Source organism: Pleurodeles waltl, chromosome 7, assembly GCF_031143425.1.
Source record: "Pleurodeles waltl isolate 20211129_DDA chromosome 7, aPleWal1.hap1.20221129, whole genome shotgun sequence".
Lineage (NCBI taxonomy): Eukaryota > Metazoa > Chordata > Amphibia > Caudata > Salamandridae > Pleurodeles > Pleurodeles waltl.
Window position 1 is genome coordinate 124,051,341 of NC_090446.1, and position 23,241 is coordinate 124,074,581.

At 45.8% G+C, this 23,241-nt stretch overlaps 1 protein-coding gene across 3 annotated transcripts in view; it reads right to left on the reverse strand.

Moving 5' to 3' along the window:
* DNAJC5 (DnaJ heat shock protein family (Hsp40) member C5) overlaps positions 1 to 23,241 on the reverse strand; it is a 197,272-nt gene that overhangs the window by 37,953 nt on the left and 136,078 nt on the right. For all 3 annotated transcript variants that reach the window (XM_069243253.1, XM_069243252.1, XM_069243254.1), the window contains one exon: positions 5,319 to 5,436. In XM_069243253.1, coding sequence (XP_069099354.1) covers positions 5,319 to 5,425 — 107 coding nt within the window. In that variant the 5' untranslated portion in view covers positions 5,426 to 5,436. The remainder of the gene's footprint in view (positions 1 to 5,318; positions 5,437 to 23,241) is intronic.

Below are 23,241 nucleotides of genomic sequence, written 5' to 3' on the forward strand. Positions count from 1 at the left end.
TTGAGTTGTCTAAATATGTAAGCTGTGCAAGCACATGAATGCTCTGTATGCACAGACCACTAACAGATTTTTTTCAGTAATTAACAGGGCTGAATTACTACCCAACTCAAGTGCGCCCATTTTATCAACCTTAAAAGAATGCAACATTCAATTCACTACTATTATAGTTTTTATTGCACAAAAATTTGACTACGCAATGCGTTTGAGATAAAACCTGTCAACAGTCAAATGAAGGCACTGCAGGATGCATGCTGCTGTTTGCAGTAACAACTTAAATCTCTGAGCTATTCTACTGTGGTATGAATATGTGACTTGAAACGTATTCACATAAACAGTGCTATGAAGCAGGCACATTACCATACAAACTATTTTACGATTACTCAAACATGCAAGCGGATGATACAAAGATCTATACACCAAGCACAATAACCACTTGAGTTGTTTTTCCTATATTAAACCCTATTTAAACTTGCTCAACACCAACAGATGTATTTGGCAATTAACACCCAGGGCAATTTTGAAATAGGATGTGTTTGAGGCCAATAAATTAAGCCAAATGTGCGCAACTCAATGTCCCTCTGTTGCCAAATTCTTTTAAAATCAGGCATATAAGAAGACAGCCTGTAGACTTTCACTGGCTCCACCTGTTAGCACTACATTCCCACTGTAATCACCACCCCCAAAATTTCAGAAAGGCCCAAAAGTGCACTGTATCCGGGATGGCTCAGATGAAAGGGAGCCTCTTCAAAGTCAGGTGTGACTTCAACATGTTTATCTGTCAACCCCAGCAATGTAGAGAGGTGAGTCGCCATTTGAAGGTGGTCCACAACTGACAGTGTAGTGAGCCTGCCTACAATAGCCAGACTGGTATTCCCAACCTTTGTATGTATGCTGATATCACAACCACCTTCACAAATACCTGCAGGACATTGTTTTCTGTGCTCCCTTTTGGTATCACCAAACAAACAAAAAAACCTTGTGGCCCACCCTGAACTATATCAGCACATGCAGGCCTGCAGGAGGGGGAGATAGAGAAATAGGCACCCTACAGGTCCAACACCACTATCCAGTCTCCTGGATCCAGGGCAGATAGATCCTGGGCTAGAGTAAGCATCTTGAATTTGTCCTTTTTTCAGGAAGAAATTGAGAATTTGAAGATCTAACACGGTACGAAGGCCTCTGCCCTCATTAGTACACGGAAAACAGGAACATCCACTTCTGATGTCAGAGGTTGGGCCCTCTCTACGGCTCCTCCTTTTTACAAAAGAGTCTGAACTTCCTGCACCATCATGGACAAAGTTTCCTCAAAAAGTCACTCTGGTGTGGGTGGAAGATGCACCCGTACAGAAAGGAATGGCAGGGCGTGGCCTTGTGGGACTTACGTGCAGGACTCCCCATCCAGATGTAACAGATTGCCACCCATCGACAAAATGAGTAACTCTGCTTCTCGCGGAGTGGTTTCATGCCTCTGGAGGCAAACTAAAGCAGCTTGGAAGCTGCTGCCATAGGGGCTGGGGGGTTAGCTGTCCATACGGGCCAGGACACTGCTTGCTGGATTCCCATACACTGACCCCCAAAAGCCTGGAGTGTCCGTTGTTTTGATGGGCGGCCTTGATACTGTTTGTAGGCGAAATCCCTAGCGATGCCTCGAAAGGGGCAAAAATGTCGGTAATTTGACATTGTATGTTTAAATTGCATTCAGTTTTCACTAAAGCTGTGCGCGTTACACTTTCCTTTAAGAACAATGAAATCGATACAGAATGTCATTAATCTTGCCACCACAATCGATCGCCTCCGCCCCAAGCCTCGCAGATCTTTGATTTTGTAAGCACTTCAAATGCTGCTTGTAAATGAACACAGCCTGCTAACACGACAAATGTCATATTTCCACGCCTATCTATACGCGAATCCCTTCCGCGGTACAACATCAAATACACGCAGTAAAATACATGGACCCATTCCACCGGGTGATAATTGAGCGTTTAATAACCAAGCCGTGGCTCGTTGGCGCCACCACGTGGAAGAAATTAGGAAGCTCAGACACAAATAGTCTACTACTCGCTCCGCCTGGAATATGTGGGGCAGGTTCAAATAGCCGTGCACCCGCACAACCCGCGAATCTACGGCTCCAAACTAGACTCCCTCCCTTGTCACCACTCCACAGATACCCGGAAATCTATAACCTCGCATTAGCCGCCCTCCTGTGCATGTACTGCATGAATACACACTTACCAGGTACGCACTGCGAGAACAGGGAAATCGAGAAGGCCTCGCCAGCTGCCCTCTTCGGTATGCGGTGAACAACAGGAGGAAATCTAGACAGAGCTCTACACCTGCCGTCCTCCTGGGCATGTGCTGCTACACATATACATTCAATCGAGGTCTCTAGTCCCGCCTCCACTTAAATATGCACATAATCCGTCCAATAAATCTAGAACACAACACTCGCAACTCTCCTGTGTGTGTACAACAAAAACAAGAACTGCAGAACTCACCACGAGCGGCCCACCTAGGTATGTGCTGCGTAAATACATAGACTCAAGATCTCGGAACTAACCACCTGCACTAACATCTAAAACCCCTAGCCTTTCCTCCTAGGAATGTAAATATAGTACTTCACACTAGTTGCCCTCCCGCTCAGGAAGATCACAAGGGTCTATGGTCTCAAACTACGACCCCCCCCCCCCCACCGAGAGTGCACTACACACATACAGGATAGCTAGAGTTCAGCACAACTGCACACCCAGGTAGGCACTACATAAATCTATGCAATCTAGATCTTTATGCTTGATGCTCCTAGACAGGGGCGCACCTTTTTTTTGGGGGGGGGGGGGGGGGGGGGAGGGGGATTAATGTCACCCCACCCCCGCAATACACGTATTTTCTATTAGTTAGGTACAGGTGCTGTCAGTCGAGTATGGCGAGGTGTCTCGGATATCTCTCTCTTCCCGTTTTGAAAGTCTTCACAAATGTTGGTTATTTTAATAAAATATTGTGGTTTCTCTCACCTAGTACCCCACCAATCAGCATGCATCTGCCTTTCCACTGCCACTTTAGCGCCTCTCATGCATTCTGCTTGTCGTATAATATATTTTAATATTATTTGCTAGTGAGACTGTTGGAAAATTGGAGGCTCCTATCCCCCAATCTCTTTGACCAAACTACGCCCATGTCCCTAGACATGAACTACACAAGTATAACTCCGAACTTCTTTTGATGTATCTATAATATATGAATACCTGAAATCTAGACCCAGCTCTGGCTCCATCCTAGGTATACTACATGAACAGGGCCTCTAAATTAGCAGATTCTCAGCTATTCACTACTTCAGTACAACAAACCTACAATGGCGCAACAGTCACCCACCCACACAGGTGCTACAAAAGTGGAGAAAAGTTATGCCTCCAAACCAGTCGACCGCCATGTAGGCTATTCACAAATACGAGAAGACTAGTAATACAGTCAGGTGGCCCTTTCGGGCATGTGCTGCACAACAAAAGGAATCCTGGGGCTCCACACCCTGTGACTTCCTACACCTGTATTATGTGAGTTTGACTTCATGTATTGACTACTATTGTACTGACTAGTGTTTCGCTTTGCCACTTGCAGACGCAACACTCACTGTAGTCTGTGCACTCCCCACTAAGGGGACCACCCATGCCTAATTTTAAAAGACTGTCTATGAAATAACACTAATGGCCGTGATAAACATTCAACCGGGCGGCATTTGTTCATAATTTTAGCCACATGACTAAATTATATGATTTAAGTCAAATCAATTTACTTCATGTGTCTATTTTACTTGATAGTGACATTTGAGAACACATTCAAGTAATTCAGTTCAAGATGGATCCTGTGTAAAAACCTCACTTGTGTACGCTTCAATAGCCTGTAATATTCCTTCAGCCAAAAAAATTATATTGGCCATGACATAAGGGACACCTGACAATTCACACATGGGTTTATCACGAGAAAGGGTTAATGAATGTTTTAAAGTGAATGTTTAGAAACTTTCAATGCAAATAAATGTTAATGCAATGCTGTGATCTAATATACTAAATTGAATCACTGTCTTTAATATGTTGTTATATTTTGTTTGTTGTGTAATTTGCATCCCAAATATGTTGAAGGTTCTGTATGCTTTTCACACTTAGGGATGAGCAAGACTATTGGTTTGGGCTTGGCTCAACTACAGAGCCACTTTAAGACATGGACAAAGGTGGCAACTGGCAAGGCCCAACATTCCAAGGGGCCTGCCTGCTCTTCACAAGCACTACCAATGGACCACTGCGCTTGCAGAGTTTGCAAGGGTGGATGGGTCCTGCTTATTCAACCACTTGACGGTCCCTCTTCTATTTCTGGCCTCTCTTCTGAGACTACTCTCCACGTATGCAATGCTTTCCAGTACTCATGGAGGGCCTCTCTGATTTGAGGAATTGCCCTGCCTTGTTCTTCTCTTTTTATTTATCCGGTTCTTAGTAATGGCCCTTTGAATCGGTTGCTGCAGACCTTCCATCTGATCTGGACTTCATCCTGCTTTTTATTTCTCAACTTGGTGGTTGCGCTCCCATTTCTGAGATAAATATAGAGCTCCCAACCCACACTCTAATGCAGCAGTTGGGCCTTCATAGTGCTGTGATACTACAGACATGTTGTGGTACCTCACAGTCTGACATCTGGCGCGAGACTGTCACCCACACCAGCTGCTCTGCCTCATTAATCTTTTTAGGTCTGACGTTTAGTGGAGGGTCAGGTGAGCCCGATGTGTTTGTTTAACTTTCTTAAACTAGCAGAAGGTAAAAAAAGTCATTTACATTAATGTTTCCCAAACTGTTTGTCATCCAAACATAATCAAACCGTTGTTGCTGCCTTCTCTCCAAGAAAGATTGGGTATATTTGGGTAGAGGTGATGCCCTCGACACCGTGCTCAAGGGCATCGATTTACTACTGAACAAAGACATACTGTGCCATCTGAATTTAGCATACCTAGCAGCAGTCTCATTCACAGTGCAGTGAATAAGTAGTGCAATATAAAAAAAAATAGTAAATACATGCATTGATAAATCAGTAGGGTATGGCCGCTCCTCCTGTAGTCCTGAATTTTAAACCTTTGTCCTGAATTTTCTTTAACAGTGCCGTCCTGAATTTGCCTCCATGCCAGGTGGTCACCCTACTCCCCACTGCTGCCCAGCCCACCTGATAGTGCGGTGCAAACAGCCCTCTTCTCCTCCTTCAGGGCTTCCAACGTCGGATATCCCTCTCTTGCCTCCTCCTCAAACCTACTCCCAGATTTTCAGAGACCCACTCTTCTGGCTCACCTGTAGCACTTCTTGATGTCATCAGACGTGGCATTCTTGTCCAGCCCCAGCACGTGGTAGAGCGACTCTCCGGAAGTGGACAGGGAACGCTGCCTCTGCTCCGACATGGTCAGCTAATCTGTAAGGAAGAAAAACATATTTAGATCACTGTTGAAACAGTCAAAACTGCAGCCAATCTAATGTCTGTGAGAGTGGAATCAGCTGTCAATCTCATACTTCTGAAGGCAGAAAATGCTTACTCTCAGTCTAACAGTTCAGGCGGCGGAAACCTCCATCAATCTAACAGTCAAGAGTGTGGAACCTACAGGAGCCAAGATGGCGGCCGGGGCGGTCGCTTGATCCGAGCGCTCTGTTCCCGGCTACCTTGAAACATCCTGGAAGGCGCCCCCCCGCGGCCTGGTAGCGGCAGCTTGACCGGGGGAGACCGGGGCACCCAACTTGTGTCGCGGGCGCCCCTCGGTACGCGGGCAAGGCAGGGCTGGGACTCGCGAGTCCGCGCCGGGTGTGGCGCAGAGCGGGAGGAGCTGCGGCTGCGGCCCCGGTCGCGCTCTCGCCGGGCGCGGCCGCCTCCCGCTTACACACCTGCTCGTGGCCGGGAGGGCTGAAGAGACGTGTCCAAAAGCGGACCGCACGGTTGATTTCACTGGGCGCCCCGGGACGCGTGAAGCCGGCTCGAGGAACTGGGGCGCCATCTTGAATTTTGCCGCGGCAGCAGGCGCGTGTGTAAGCTGCTGAGGGACAAAGAAGAGGCCCAGCAGCAGCCGCGTGTGTAAGCTGCTGAGGGACAAAGAAGAGGCCCAGCAAAGAAGACGCGCAGCGGCGGCGGGCCAGCAGGCTGCGGTGGTCCCCGGTGCAGAATTTTTTTTAAAAAAACGAGGTGAGGAGGGCACCTGCGAGGGGGGGGGGGGGGGGGGGGGGGAACACCAAAACTAAGCTGAGGGGAAAACCCTTGGAACGACAAGCACGCCCCCCCTCCACCCCACCTCTCCATTTACGCAAAAGGGCAAGATGGATGTGGATCGCGTGCTCCTGGGAGCTCGGACTACTCAACCAACGCAGAGTGGACGGCTGGGTTGGACCGCGGGCGGGTGTCCTGCCCCGGACTCCCCTGCAATGGGTCCCTGCCGCGACTGTCCTTAGCTGCACAAAGTTAATTTGCGGCGCCCTGCGATCGCCCTGACTCGCGATTTCTCCCGCGTGTCGACGCCTCTCCCGGCTGCCCAGCACTTCTCCCCTCTATCGGAGGGAGCCTCTGGCACCAAGCCCTCCCGCCACACAAGAAGAAACGAGGGTACTCCCCCAGCGTTTACACCCTCCGCATATTCCGGTGGGCCCGGAAGACAGCCCCACAAGAACTCATAGCTGGAACATTGAATCCATTAATGACTGCAGCATTTGTCATTGAATATCCAGGCCATAATAAGTCAGAATAAGACTAAATGTCCCCTTGCTTTGCCGCCTAAATCTCACGCCCTCAACACCGGATGTGCGCTCCATGCCCAGGCAACTCAGTTAAAGTTTATAACATCGAATCAGGAAGATTAAAAGTGCGTAATCTCAGCAGATTGGGAGGTAATCTCAGAACAGCCAAAATGGCCGGCAGAGCCAAGTCAACCAAGAACCCAGACCGAACTACCCAAGCGATAACGCCTACTGACCAACAATCTGGCCCATCCCTACAGTCACTGGAAAGCACACTTCTAGCACATTCTGCTCAGTTCGAGAAAGTATTGCAGGCAATATTGGACACTAAATCATCCTTGGAAGGCAGAATTGATGCAGTCGCGCAAGACTTGAATCTTTTACGAGTGGATCATCGAAGCCTAGCTGAAAAAGTGAAAACAACTGAAGCTGAAATAGCTGATCTAATTCCAATAGCGCAAGGGAACCAAAAACAGATTCAACGCATGGACGAGGAGCTGAAGATACTTTGGAGAAGATCGGAGGAAATGGAGAGTAGGGCGCGCCGAAATAACGTGAGATTCCTGGGATTTCCGGAAAGTATGCGTCAACCGGAATCAGAAATCTCCCTAGAGCAGTGGCTAATCAAGGAGGTGTTAAATGGGGCTCCATCCAAGTTTTTCTCAGTTGAAAGGGCTTACAGAATCCCGGGCAGACCTCCGGCCCCCGGCCAGTCCCCCAGGCCATTGATTGGCAGGTTCTTTAACTATAGAGACCGAGACGCAATATTGCAACAATTCCACAATAAGGGTCCGTTCAAGTATGGAGACTCGAATAGCAACGCTTACCCAGACTTTACGCAAGAGGTGCAGAACCAACGCAATTCTTTTGTTAAAATCAAGCAACGCTTACGAGAACAGAATATAAAATATGCCCTGCTCTCCCCAGCCAAGCTAAGGGTAGTGATGGAGGACCGTACCCATATATTCACCAACCCCAAGGATGCCTGGACATGGCTCCACGCCAAGGGCCTTGCACCCCCCCGGGAGGACGAAGAGGGGGACGAGAAATGGCAAAAACCTGCTGCAAGGAAGAGATCCAAACGGAGCACCAGAGGTCAGCCCAATGTCTGGCAAGCTGCAGAGGAAAGAGCAAAAGTGCTAAAAGAGAAGCCGTTACACATGCAAAGCCGCAATACAATTGCCAGTGGTCTAGAGGAGCTGGGATCGGACTCAGACACAGCCAGCTCCGCATCCACGGTAACAGGAGAACTAGGTGGGCCGAAGGTCACCCCAAGAACTGCCGACGATCTATAAACTATTCGTTCAGGCCCAGAGAGACTACCAGGGACAATGCTTGAAACTTGAAAATCTACAGAGACTCTGCGACACTGCCGAGACGTGGGGATAAAGTGCCTTCAACAATATGCATCTTTGATAGAAACACTAAGCTAAGTGATTGGGGGCATAAGTAGGTGGTACATGGCGGATGGGCGGGGTCAGAGGGAACAGATTTATGCCAAGGGGGGGCGCCTGTCGATATTGGCAGACTAAGTCTGCGGCACGATGTGAGCCCCTTACAAGAGCCACATCTGCACGATATGAGAATCCCACTATGCAAATCCAACCGGATAAGAGTTATTTCACACACTTTTAAGTTTTGTAGTTTCTCTGTAGTTGTAAGTAGTATAGGGGGTTTAATTAGGGGGGTGGGGAATAACAGTTTAGCAGCAATGCAAGAATCGGAATTACTCAATGCACAAAACATAGACCTGCACCCGCTATATTTAAATATCAGCAACAGAAAGGCAGAGACCAGGCGGGCCAACACCAAAGCCCAGATCCACAACACAGCAACACATCCCCAGTACCCCACATGATGTCTTCCCGAAATAATACGAAAAACCAGTATATTATATTAACATGGAATATCAGGGGCCTTGGGATGCTGAGCAAACGGGCTAGAGTGCACGCTCGACTTAAAAGACTAGGAGTGCATATCGCTATTCTGCAAGAGACACGTATGCTAGAGGGGGACCTACGCGCCCTACGCACGAAGTGGGGAGGCCAGTTGATAGGCACAATGTACTCGGCTTTTGCGAGAGGGGTGTTGATCTGGATAGCGGCGGGAGTTCCATTTCTCATGTCAGCACACAAGATAGACCAGGGAGGGAGGTACGTAGTAGTAGAGGGCAGACTAGACGGCAGACAAATGGCTGTGATCGGGGTATACGCCCCCAACAGTGGCATCTCGGGCTTTCTTACCACTCTCACCCCAACGTTGCTGTCCCACCCCATGCCCCTAGCCATCTGGGGCGGTGATTTTAACAGTACCCCATCAGCAGCATTGGACAGAACCAGTGCCCACTCGAGCACACCAACTAGTAGGAAGCCCGTAAGTCCTCTGCAAGAATGGGCAAATGTTATGGGTCTTTATGATGTATGGCGATTAGGCCATCCAGAGCAAAAAGAATATTCATTTTACTCGGTCCCACATAACACCCACACAAGAATAGACATAGTATGGGGCACCCGCGAAATAGGGGCGCTGATCACTGAATCTGAATACTTGGCAAAGATAGTCTCGGACCATGCGCCTCTGAGAGTAACACTGAACTGGGGCAGGGCACGTCAGGCAATTCCCACTTGGAGATTCCAGGCAGAAGCTCTACAAGATCAAGCATTCGCCGCAACATTGGGGAAATCTATAGGCCAATATTGGGAAACAAACGCTATGTCTGCAACAACCCGGGCGATAGAATGGGATGCCCACAAGGTAGTAGCACGCGGTGTATGCCTGTCCACTACGTGGGGAGTGTGACGTTCTTTACAGGTGGAAATTAGTAAACTAGAGGAGGAGCTAAGGATTGCGGAAAAAGCGGTAGCACGGGGGGAAATCGCTAGCACTGTCCTCAAAGAAAAGCGCTCAAAATATGAGGCAGATAGCAGGCTCCGATGCCACGACTACAACTATTACTTAACCAGGTTGCAAACGGAAGGAGACAGATCAAGTAGAATGTTAGCGTGGCAACTCCGCGAAGATAGACAGCAAGCTCCGATAGGTGCCATCCGGGTGGGCGCGCATGAGATGGCTACTACACAAGTAGAAATAAACGAGACGTTTAGGAACTACTATTCAAACTTATACACTAAACGTACCTCGTGCACAGCTACACAACTTGAGGCTTTCCTGGCGGACTCCTTCCTACCCCAACTACCACAAACAGATAGAGATGGAATTGAAACTCCCATAACAACAGAAGAGATAGAACTAGCCCTTGCACAGCTGCCTAGGAACAAAGCCCCGGGGGCAGACGGCCTCCCCTCGGAGTACTATAAAGCCTATTTACCCAGCCTAAAATCCCATCTGCTAGGAGTGTTCCAGGAGGCGTGGACTAAAGAAAGCTTACCTATATCTCAAAGGGAAACTATGATAGTGGTACTCCCTAAACAGGGTCGAGACCACAGATGTTAAATCTTATAGACCACTATCGCTGTTAAACACAGACTGCAAAATATTAGGCAAAATATTGGCTAATAGGTTAGCCCCCCTCATGCAATTATTGATTCATGCAGATCAAAATTGCTTCATTCCAAAGCGTAACACCTTCCTAAATATTCGCAGATTGCTGAGTATAATGGGAGACACCCCCAAGACTGCACAGGAGGAAATGGTGCTCTCACTAGACATAGAAAAGGCCTTTGATACGCTGGAATGGGACTTCCTGATGGCTACGATGGCCCGTATGGGAATAGGCCCTAATTACATTCGTTGGGTCCGTACATTATATTCTAATCCAAGCGCGAGGGTGAAGTCAGGCGGGGTGATTTCTGATAGCTTCCCGATTTCCAGGGGGACACGGCAAGGATGTCCCTTATCCCTGCTACTGTTTGCCATAGCAATGGAGCCGTTAGCGGCAAAAGTACGCCTTATGGAGCACGAATGGGGAGTTATTAGGAATGGGTTACATCACACGATTTCATTATATGCAGATGATGCTTTGATATATATCAGGAACGGTTGTGCAGCTATCCCACCTGTAATGTCTTTATTGGCTGAATTTGGAGGCCTGTCTGGCCTTGTGGTAAACTGGGAGAAGTCCTGTGTGTTCCCCCTGGCAAAAAGGGCCCCCAACAACCAAGACCCCCCAGAGGTAGGGCACCTAAAGTGGTGCCCGACAACATTTAAATATCTTGGGATAAACATATATCATGCCACAGAAGACTTAAGAGACGGGAACCTGGGGAAGGCGCTAACTTCCATAAAAGGCTCCCTACAATTTTGGAACAAGCTTCCGCTCTCGCCACCCGGTAAGGTGGCGATTGCTAACATGTTGATTCTACCTGGGCTCCTATATTATTTTGCGGCCCTGCCGATAACCATTCCCAAAAGTTTCTTCAGCAATTTAAACACAGCATTACTGCAGCTCATTTGGGGAGGTGGTAGAGCGCGAGTGGCGCTATCAACATTGCAATGCCCGTTGGATAACGGTGGCCTGGGAACTCCGAATTTTGAAAGATACTATGCTGGCGCACAACTTCAGTGGGTCCAATATTGGATCCACAGAACAGAGCAAGCGGAACCCATGAGCCTAGAGCCTCGGCGGAACGGGACCCCCCTTTTAAATTGGCTGACGTCAAAGCCCCCCAAAGTGGTACTGGTTAACCCTTTGCTTGCAGCCGCGCATGCGTGCTGGGTTAAATATGTGCAAAGAGGAGCGGATAAGCTTCCTTACTCCCCACACATACCGCTAAATTATCTATTGGCGGGGACTGCAGCTGGAATGCGAGCCGTAAAGCTGTGGCATGAAGCAGGAATACAGACAGTAGGGGATTGCTTTGAAGACGGCAAATTAATGACGTTCGAGGCTCTCCAGGCCCTCACAGAGATAAATTCGGGTCAGTTCCTGACATATCATACCGTATGTCATGAAATCAGAAGAATATGGGGAATAGGCACTTCGGAACCAGAGACCTCCCCAGTGCTCCACCAGCTTCTACAATACAGTGATCAAACAAAAATAATATCCAATCTATATAGAATCCTCAACAAGACTCCTGAAGCACAGGCAGGGAAAGCATGGAGTAGATGGAATGCAGTACTCCCCACTCCGATCCCATTGGAAGACTGGCCCAAGGCCTTGTCTCACATCAGAGGCGTGTCAAGGAATCCCAGATTTAGATATACCCAATTCAATTACATGCATCAAACATTTCTTTCCCCAGCAAGAATAAAGCGCATGTTCCCTGATTCAGTACCAACATGCCCCAGAAGCAGAATACCGTCAGCACCCTTCTACCACATGGTATGGGATTGCCCTAATATACAAACGGCCTGGGCGGAGGTGGTAGGGGAGGTATCTGGGCTAACGGGACTTGCACTGTTAGCAGACCCTGGGTCCTGCCTGCTGGGACTGAGGAAGAGACCAAAAAAAACAAAGACACCTGCACAAATTTATAGACTTGGCCTTTTTAATGTACAAAAGATTAATAGCAATGCATTGGAAAGCCCCTAAGGCACCCGATCTGAAATCCTGGTACTCTCTAATAATACGCTGGGCTCGCACTGAATACCAGGTACTAAAAAGAATGGTGCGCGAAGGGCGACAACACACAGGATGCTCCACTTGGGAGGATTTGGTAACAAAATTGGAGGCTAAAAACGATGAGAAGCCTCCTTGAATTGGGGCACATACAATCGCGATAATCACGTCAAATTCCCCTGCATCCCCCATTACGGAAACAAATTCATAGGGCACCCAGGTATCATAGCGCACACACATAATTTCCTCCCATCTCTTTAGTACTAACTGTTCATCAAATTTTCGTCACCACAGTCCCAGCGACACGTGAGGAGCAGAAAACCAGGGTAGCCATCTGCATACACTAATCCAGATGGTGCCCCCCTCAGGCAGCCAGGGAACTCATGCATGCAAAACAAGGCCCACACTGGTCACGAGCGAATGCCTATATAAAATAAACAATAAAGGATAAACCCATGGAGGGTGCAGCCAGAAATGATACTGTAAAACTTGAAGTGTTCCGTGAAGTGCATATTGGGGGGTGTGTGATTGTTAAATGACATAGATATTAGTTATTGTATTGGTTTATCCTGTGGTTGCAAATTGAATAATTTGTATTATATTTTTAAATATAAAATCAATAAAAATATTTTTTTTTTAAAAAGAGTGTGGAACCTACTGACAATCTAACCCCTGTGTCAGTGCGAGGGTGGAAACTGCCATCAGTTTAACACTTGTGAGGGAGGAAGCGGATGTCAATTTAACCCTTGTGAGGGTGGAACCTGCCATCAGTCTAACTCTTGTGAGGGTGGAAAATGCTAAATGTTCAAAATATTAGAGGACACTTAATATGTTTTCACGAACATAGCCACAATAGTGCTTGGACGTTCATAAACCTTTCAATAGACATCCCACAATTTATTGAAATAACAATATAAAATTCCAAGTTCAAGAACTCTATTTTAAGAATGGCACGGTTCACAGCATTTCATAATATCCTTCATGCCACAAGCGCCCATCAGAGGTCAGTTATCAAAAGCATTTCCGGTTGTGATATGGCATGCATTAAAGTAACTGTAATGACCGCTCGCCCTTTTTTTTATTTTATTTTTAAGATAAAAATGTAGACAATAAAACCATATTTTTGAAGAGGTTTTATTTACAAATGCTTAGAGAGGTCTGAACGTCGAATCATGAGGGGCAAATTGCAAATTTACAGAGTCCAATATGGCAGTACTAAAGAGTTCTCTGTTCTTAATTTTATCTTTTACTACAATGATTAATATAATTTTTTTTGGGATCATTATTTCCCAACACAGCACACGGTTCAACAATAGCAATAACGTTCATGAATCTTATGATGGATACACACTGCGCTATAGTGCACTGATCTCAGAATTGCGGTTCTGGATTATGTCCTGCGAAGTAACAGGTGTACATGAAGGAGAAACTCGTACAGACAAGTGGAGGAACCATAGATTTTAGGTGAGTCTCTGCTCCACATCTATACTTACTGACTGCTCTCACTAGGGTAGCGTTTTGAGCTATATTTTTCAACTCATAGCTGTATTGCATGTGTTATATATATATACACACACACACACTACATTACCCTTGCATTAACTAAAAATATATTTATTTAAATGTTTCTTAATTAAAATTTCTGCAACATCTTGCAGTTTAATGAGTTTAGAAACAAACACGGTACCTATATTGGTCACGTTTACAAATTGTGCCCAAACAGTGACTGCCACATCCTACATGTAGATCAGTGACCACTTATGAAGTTCTTTTTTCTATTGAGGTGATTATTGCATCTCTACTTACTGATTAATCTCATGCGGAATATTGAAGATGGGAGCTTTGATGATCAATTTTATATCGTGCGTTGGTTACATTTCACACTGCTGATGGATTTATTTAAATGATACACGTTATATAAATCCAACCCACAAATTCACTATAACATATTGAGGTTCAGTACACTTGCTGAGGCCCATTGTCAAAGTACTATTAAAAAATATATATTTAACGCGCATTAGGACATGGGCCTATCATGACGAAGTGTTACAGAAATGGACTTGTTGATACCGCTATTGAGGCAAATGAACAAAAGAAGTGGAATTGTTGTAAGTTAAAGAATACATATTTAAATGATATCTAGATCTTACTGTTATCATTTAGAAAGTCTTGAGAAAGACCGAACACATGTGTTTTGGGATCAGGCATCATTAAAGAAATTGCAAAAATAAGAAAAATCTATACTGTGATTCTATATGAAACAAAGTGTAAAACTAATTGGAGCTATGAATTAAAAAATTGATCAAGAAGAAGTTGAGCCTCCTTTAGACAAATCACATGTAGTGATTCTAAGTAGCAAGGAATTTGTAACCGTCGAGCAAAGGTGCAAATGCGGTTACAACTTCTCAGCCTCTCCTAGGTAGATGAAACCTGAACTACAGAGTAAGGTAACAGGTACACGTATTATTCAGTGGCAAGGGAAATTCCAATTTGTGAAGTGCACGGGTTTACTTTGACCTCTAATAGCATCCACAATATTCAGAATAAAAAGCATTTCATGACAGATCGGTATATCTATGAAATGGAATGGAAAGGCAGAAGGAGGGACTGCCCCAATCAATGTGTGGAGGTGGTAGGGGATTCTGAATGTAGGGGATTCATCCATCTTAAATCCATGCGCCTCTATTCCTAGGTCACATCATAAGTAAAAAGTGTGAAAACTGACCCATAGCCCACAATACCCTCTGCTTGCACACAGTCCATCACACACCGTGTGTCTGGATTGCCAACAGTGGCCTCAGTTGGCAAGAGAAGGCTGAGCTCCAGAGCATGGACCGGTGCTTCAACTGATCAGCAATGGACACAGACCTTAATGGACCACAAGAGGGACTGGTACCTCTGCGGGCTAGGTAAGGCACAAGACTGCTTGCAGCCTGGAACCTGCAACCAATATTCATTAAGTCTGCACACCCCAGGAGCTTCAGTACTAGAAGCCAAGAACCGACGGGCAAAAACAAGGGTACATCCTTGGCAGCTCCTACCTTCCCTATTAATTCCCAGCATCTATTTTGCCGTAACTTCCAATTTCTCAGACATTCCTATCACCGTTTAAGGGTCATGAACAGAAACAATTCATTGACAAATGCAGGCAGGGAACATGTAATAACATAAATGGCCAAGACTTTTGACAAAGGAACCTGGGTAATTCCCCAAAAAGAAAGGAAGAAGGCATGGAGGCCAACAGTTTTATACAATGCAAGCCACCGAACTGAATACATCCAATTGGAAAAAGAACATCTCCTTCATGTGCACCTATTACGCCACATGAAGAAATCGTGATGCAGCACTACATTCTTAGGTCAAGGGCACTACAGCACAAGGGGTTAATACTGAGCGCAAGGTCACACCATACTAGCACTGGGACACTTAGCCTGGACTTCATGACCGCATGACATGGGGGTGATGCTGCGTCCAATGTATGATGCCTTGTAATGGCTGGGATGCTTACTGTATTGCACAATACTGCTTCCAGGTCTGGGACACCCGGTCAAGGAGGTGCAACTGCCTGTACTGTCACACTACCTTCATTCCTGTGATTGCCCTAAAAAAGGCTTGTGACAAAATCAAGACAACGGAACACTACAGAAAGTTTATGCAATATTTTACCGAAGCATCAGAACTCTACATAGTCTTGTCACAGCTATTTTGGTCACGTTGCTCTTGCAGAATAGGGTCAGTGTTGTGTTCATCTTTAAACCACGCGCTGACACCGGTATAACTATGTACAGCTCATGGTTGTTGTTTTTATCAGAATATGGGAATGCTGGGGAGGAGTGGGAGTCGCGGAAGTTACAGTGGGACTGCCAACGGGAAAGGACGTGCTGACCTTTATGCTTGCATATACTTTAATATAAAAGTCTACCTACCTCATTGTCTCCGTGGCCTCAATGCACAACAAGTTTGGCGGCAAGCTGCGTGTTTGTATCCAACTTTTCGTCAGTTTTGCTTGAACCAAGTAGCGATTTGTGGGAGCCGCGAGGAGCCTGGTTGCCCCAGTCGGTCTGGAGACACTCGGAAGTGCTGGCACTGAGACCGAAGGCCAACATGCTGCGACGCTTCAGAGGATGTTGAGGAAGCTACCTGGAAGTGCTATGAGCATGTGTGCATCGAAGTATTTCACAGGAGGCAACCTTTCAGGACGTGGGTTGCTGGGAAACCAGTGATGCGCCACCTTACGTGCACGCGCAACGTGACCTCGATTTTGTGTGGGGTCGCAGGCATTCATATGCTCACTAGAGGGAGTGCGTGAACGAGCGCTTAGTTTAGTGCGACGTTCAGTTAAAGAAGGTGATAGCAAACCTGAGGAGGGGCAATGTTTGCTGACACAGAGGTCCACATGCACTTTGGGCAGTGAGTAGTGTCTTTAGGAATTGTTGCCTGTGCGGCCTGCTATTAGCTGAGGAGCCAGTAACTGTGCTGCACCTAGGTAGATGCTTGTTTTTGACTGGCAATCATAAAATTGCAATTTTCACTAGTGTTGTAATCGGCTTCAATTGTGGATAAGAGGGTGCCGGGCAGACTATGTGTTATCATATTGCTTTACAGCCAAAGCACATACAAAGTTTACACACATCATTAGCTCTGTGGGGAGACAGTGCATAGTGGATATCTCAATGGTGGCAGAGGGAGTGTGTGGAACCGACACACTGAAGTCTTCGGCATTGTAAAGTGGATTCATTTTCTACCTTACTTCTGGGACATTTTGAAGTGACGTTCCCCTAAATAGGACACAACTGTGTTGGTTGCTATTTATACCTTTCAATTGTAGTGTGTAGGACAATTTGCAACCTGTGGTGTGAACGTGGGGGTAATTTGTTGAGTCGAGTGTGCTTCTCATACTTTTTCGTTGACACCACCACAATCATTTTCAACTTCCTTGGGTGATAGTCATTTAATGGCATGAGCGGATACAGTATTTTCTTACCCCCTTCGCTGCCAGGCCTTTTTTTGCCTATTTGGAATAGTTCTCGCTTAGGCCCTTTTTTTCCAACATCATAGGGATTCTAGAGGTACCCAGACTTTGTGGGTTCCCCTGAAGGAGACCAAGAAATTAGCCAAAATACAGTGAACATTTTTTTTATTTTTATTGGAAAAAAGGGCTTCAGAAAAAGGATTGTGGTTTTTTCCCCTGAAAATGGCATCAACAAAGGGTTTGCAGTGCTAAATTCACCAGCTTCCCAGCTTTCAGGAACAGGCAGACTTGAATCAGAAAACCCAATTTTTCAACACAATTTTGGCATTTTACTGGGACATACCCCATTTTTACGAATTTTTGCGATTTCAGCCTCCTTCCAGTCAGTGACAGAAATGGGTGTGAAACCAATGCTGGATCCCAGAAACCTAAACATTTCTGAAAAGTAGACAACATTCTGAATTCAGCAATGGGTAATTTGTGTAGATCCTACAAGGGTTTCCTGCAGAAAATAACAACTGAAATAAAAAAATATTGAAATTGAGGTGACAAAAACAGCCATTTTTCGCTACGTTTTACTCTAACTTTTTTCCTGCAATGTCAGATTTTTGAAAGCAATATACTGTTACGTCCGCTGGACTCTTCTGGTTGCGAGGATATATAGGGCTTGTAGGTTCATCAAGAACCCTAGGCACCCAGAGCCAATAAATGAGCTGCGCCTTGCAGTGGGTTTTCATTCTATACCGGGTATACAGCAATTCATTTGCTGAAATATAAAGAGTCAAAAATAGGTATCAAGAAAACCTTTGTATTTCTAAAATGGGCACAAAATAAGGTGTTGAGGAGCATTGGTTATTTGCACATCTCTGAATTCTGGGGTGCCCATACTAGCATGTGAATTACAGGGCATTTCTCAAATAGGCATCTTTTTTACACGCTGTCTTATATTTGGAAGGGAAAAAATGTAGAGAAAGACAAGGGGCAATAACACTTGTTTTGCTATTCTATGTTCCCCCAAGTCTCCCGATAAAAATGGTACCTCACTTGTGTGGGTAGGCCAAGTGCCCGCAACAGGAAATGCCCCAAAACACAAAGTGGACACATCACATTTTCTCAAAGAAAACAGAGGTGTTTTTTGCAAAGTGCCTACCTGTGGATTTTGGCCTCTAGCTCAGCCGCCACCTAGGGAAACGTACCAAACCTTTGCATTTTTTAAAACTAGAGACCTAGGGGAATCCAAGATGGTGTGACTTGTCAAGCTCTCACCAGGTTCTGTTACCCAGAATCCTTTGCAAACCTGAAAATATGGCTAAAAAAAAAAAAAAAAAAAAAAACTTTTTCCTCAAATTTCGGTGACAGAAAGTTCTGGAATCGGAGTGGAGCCACAAATTTCTTTCCACCCAGCGTTCCCCCAAGTCTCCCGATAAAAATGGTACCTCACTTGTGTGGGTAGGCCTTGTGCTCGCAACAGGAAGTGCCCCAAAACACTATCTGGATACATCAAAATTATCAAATAGAAAACTACCTGTTTTTGCCGGGGGGGGGGGGGGAGGGGGGGGGGGGCACCTGCGTTTTTGGTCCTGGGCTCAGCAGCCATCTAGGGAAACCTACCAAACCCAGCCATTTCTGAAAACGAGACACCCTAGGGAGTCAAGGGATGTGTGACTTGCGTGGATCCGCCAATATTTTCTTAGCCAGAATCCTCAGCAAACCGCAAATCTAGCTAAAAAAAAAAAATCTAATTTTTCCCACATTGCTGTGTGGGATCACTGCACCGGGACTAATTTCCTAGCACCCAACGTTCCCCTCAGTCTCCCAGTAAAAATGATACCTCACTTGTGTAGGTGGGCCAAGTGTTTGTGACAGGGACGAGCCAAAAACACGTCGAAATTGAGGGGGAACCAAAGTGGGTCCAAAAGGGCAGTTTGAAAAAAAAAATTTTTAGGCTGACAAGTGCAGCAGAAATTTTATCGGTATAGATGAGACAATGCTGGGTGGTAGGAATTTTGTGGATTACTGCAGATTCCGGAAGGTTCCATCACAAAAATGTGGGGAAAATGTGTGCTTTCCAGCAAAGTTGCAGGTTCGCATGGCATTGTGGGTAAGGCATTGGTGCGGGGTGCATGTGAAGAACACCACCCTGGAATCAACTAGATGTTTAGTTTTCAGATGTGTCCAGGTCTTGTGGATTTTTCTACATGGCAGCGTCCCAAAGTTAAAAAAAAAGTGCAGCCCTCACCATTCCAAGTGGGACGATTTTGAGAGTTACCAAGCTCTCATGGACCAAATGTAAAACAAAAAACAAAAATAATCAAATGTCCTCTTGCTTGCCATGGGATAAGATGTTTTAGTGTGCGGGAGAGAGCTGAAAGACTGTTAGCCCCTTCAGTTCGGGTGGGGGCATAACCAGGCCCATACTGGTTGGTAGCCACCACCCCACTAGTTTCTTTTATTTTTTTATTCCCTGGCATCTAGTAGACTTTCGGTCCCCCTGGGGTGTGGATCGGGGGTAATTGCCCAATCTGCCCACTGGTGGGCAGAACAACTTTGGCCCCATTTATTAGGGATGCAGGTATGGCCATACCCCCAACCTCTTATTTTGAAAAAAAAAATCTTCCCTGGTCTCTGGTGGGCTTTCTGCCCCCCTTGGGGTCAGATGGGCCTTCCAAAATAGGCCAGTCTGCCCCCAAGGGGGGCAGTTATGGCCAATAGTAATGTTACCCCATGGGAAGAGACCCTCGCCCAAGGGGCTGCCCCCTCCAACCAAAACACACACATACCAATCCATGGTGTCTAGAGGTTTCTGCCACAAAGGGGGCAGATTGGCCTTACAAAAATAGGCTGATCTGCTCCCAATGGGGGGCAGAAATGGCCTAAATACAATTTGCCCCCCAGGGGAGCGACCCTGGTCTAAGGGGTCTCTACCCATACATAAAAACATAAAATAAATAAAAAATAAATATATATATATCCATGGTGTCTAGAGGTTTCTGCCCCCCCGGGGGGAACATCCCCCTAATTATATTAGGACGATCTGCCTCCGGGGGGGGGGGCAGAAAAGGCCTAAAAATATTTTGCCATACCCCGCCGGGGAGTGGCCCTTGCCCAAGGGGCCGCTCCCCTTACTTGAAATAGCCCACACAAAAAAATATTCCCTGGTGTCTAGTGGTTTCTGCCCCGCCGGGGGGCAGATCGCAAGGCTGAACTGCCCCCAGGGGGTGCAGAAATGGCCTAATAATGATTTCCCCCCCCATCCGGAGCGACCCTTGCCCAAGGGGTCGCTCCCCAAATAAAACAATAAAAACAATTAAAAAAAATATATATATCCCTGGTGTCTAGGGGAACCGGCGCCTTGGACGAGATCACCTCGTCCTGGGCACACTAGGGGTTAATTATATTGACACCATTTAAGATGAAGAGCTGTTGCAATTGAAAAAAAAGAAAATACTCTTACACTTGTTAGATCCTTATGGGCTCATAGTATACAATGCCATGGGAAAAAAACCTTGCAGTTGAAGTGATTCTGATGTATTTCAACATGCATTAGAGGATATGGATAAATATTATTCTATGTCTATGTATTTCGATTGACAGGCACAATTTTTCAGGAGAAAACAGAACAAACTGGAGCTTTTGGAAGACTGTCTAAACCTTAAAAAGGCCTGCCCTTACGTGTAGATTTGGGACTTTACATGATGAGCTCATTCGTGACCAGATCACAATGTATGTCAATAACAAGTATATTCAGGAGCGATTGGGGATATATGGGGAAGCATCATTAGTGGATGTGTTTGCAGTGGTTAAGAAAGATGGAATATCAAATAAGTGTGCAAAAGCGGCTGGAACAACGTCAAAGGATGTGGTCTGTAAAGTTAAACAGAAAGTCAATGGAGACAAAGGTAAAGTTCAGGATGATACCAAGAAGAGCAGGAGTAAAAATAAAGAGACACTACAGTAGATGTAGTAGTGAAGGCCACTTAGCATATAGCAAAAAAGGTCCTGCTAGAGACCAAAAATGTAAGGAATGTGGTATTAAAGGGCATTTTTCCAAAGTGTGTAGGAAAGGGAAGGCAGGAAAAACAGTAGCTAGAGTGCAGGAGGAATCTGACTGATTCTGGCTTGGAAGGGTCTGAATCAGTCAATCCACAAAGGCAATGGTTGTGTGCTTGATATTAGAGAACATTTCGACAGCAAATGATGTCAATCTCCTTCGTAAACATTCAAGGTCAAAATCAGCGTGCATCATGAAGATTGGTGGGGATGGACATTTCTATTGTGGCTGAATCTGGTTCTCCTTACAAGATTTTGGACAAGTGGGTGAGGAAGAAGCAATTTGCAGAAGCTTTAGAGAACACCCCAGCTGTACCAGATGTAGCCCCCTAACGTTTCACATGAGACACTAGTCCTATGATTAGGTTTAAGAGATTGTCCTTTGATTTTAAAGGGAGAAAAGCAATGTGCAAACTTTATGTGGCAGAAGAGGTGCATTCAGTTCTTGGTTGGGTTGACCAGAGGGTCCTAAATATCATCTTGGACCCTCGCAGTGATGAACAGGTATTAGTGGTTGGGAGTGATGAGAAAGGGGGGTTCGCTTATGAAGGGAAGTACATAGATGTGTTTACAGCGAAGATTGGCCCACTCAAATGGCTTACACACAAAACTGTGCTGAAGAAGAATGCTAGCCTCAAGGTACGAAAGGTCATAGAAATTCAGTGAATTCTGAGGGGAGAAGTGAATGAGACTGAGAAGCTGCTCCTTGCAGGGGTTATTAAACCTGTAGAGGCCTCAGAGTGGATTGCCCCATTAGTGGTAGCGAGGCGCGCCAACGTGAAGATCTGCTTGTTTGTGGATCTCAGGTACCTCAACAGTAACATTGTGATTGAGAAATTCATGTTACCTAAAATCAATTAGCTGTTGACAGCGACTAAAGGCATGGAATGATTTGCTTCAATTAATTTGTCCTCCGGTTACGAGCAGGTGAAGCTTCATGAGGAAAGTAAACCACTAACCACAATCATGACTCCCTCGAGGATGCTATCAGTTTGCATGCGTGCTCTTTGGACTTGCATCAGCAGTTTTCCAAAAACAAATGCACAAATTGTTCAAGAACAAATTGGGAACTGCATTCTTCCAGGACAATATTTTGGTCATGGGGGAAAACATGGACCAGCAGGACTGCAGGCTGCGTGAAGTGTTGCAAATTCTTTGGGAGAATGGGTTTACGGCTGAGATTAATAAATGTAAGTTTGCGGTGAAAGTGTTAGACTTCCTAGGACATGAGGTCACGTCAGAAGGAATCAAGCCAAAAAGTCTCCTTGGTGCTGTAAAGGAGGCTCCAGCACCGACTAATAAAGATGAACTACTGTCTTTCCTTGGGCAGGTGAAATTTTATGCAAGGTTTGGGAAGAACGTTTCGGAGAAGACCTATAATTTATACCAGCTTCTACAAAACAGGGTCAAATTTGCACAGTCTGACACTTTACAGTGTGATTTCCAACAAATCAAAGACAGCATCTCTATGGCTGGGAGTTTGCCAGGTTTTGATCCAAAGTTGGATTGTAACTTGACTACTGATACAAGCAAAGAGGGAATAGGAGCTGTGCTGTCTCAAAGGGTTCCAGAGGGAGTGAACACATAGTGGGGTTTGCATCAAGGTTCTTATCGTCAGCTGAGGAGCACTATTCAGTTATAGAAAAAGGAGCGCTGGCCATTCTGTGGAGTCTGGAGCATTTCAGAAATGTTGTGTGGGGGTACAAAGTGGAGGTGAGGTGTGACCATAAAACCTTTACCTAAGGTGTTATCCTCGGATGGTCTGTTTAATGCCACACCTAGAAATGCGAGAATGATGGTACACCAGTTGGATTACAGACACACCTTGAAGTACTTCCCAGGTGTTAGGAACAAAGTAGCTGACTCCCTTAGTAGGTTACCATTACCAATGGAAGAGCGGGTCACTGATGACAGAGACAAAGTCTGTAATTTGGATGGGTGATGAAAGGTTGACTGTC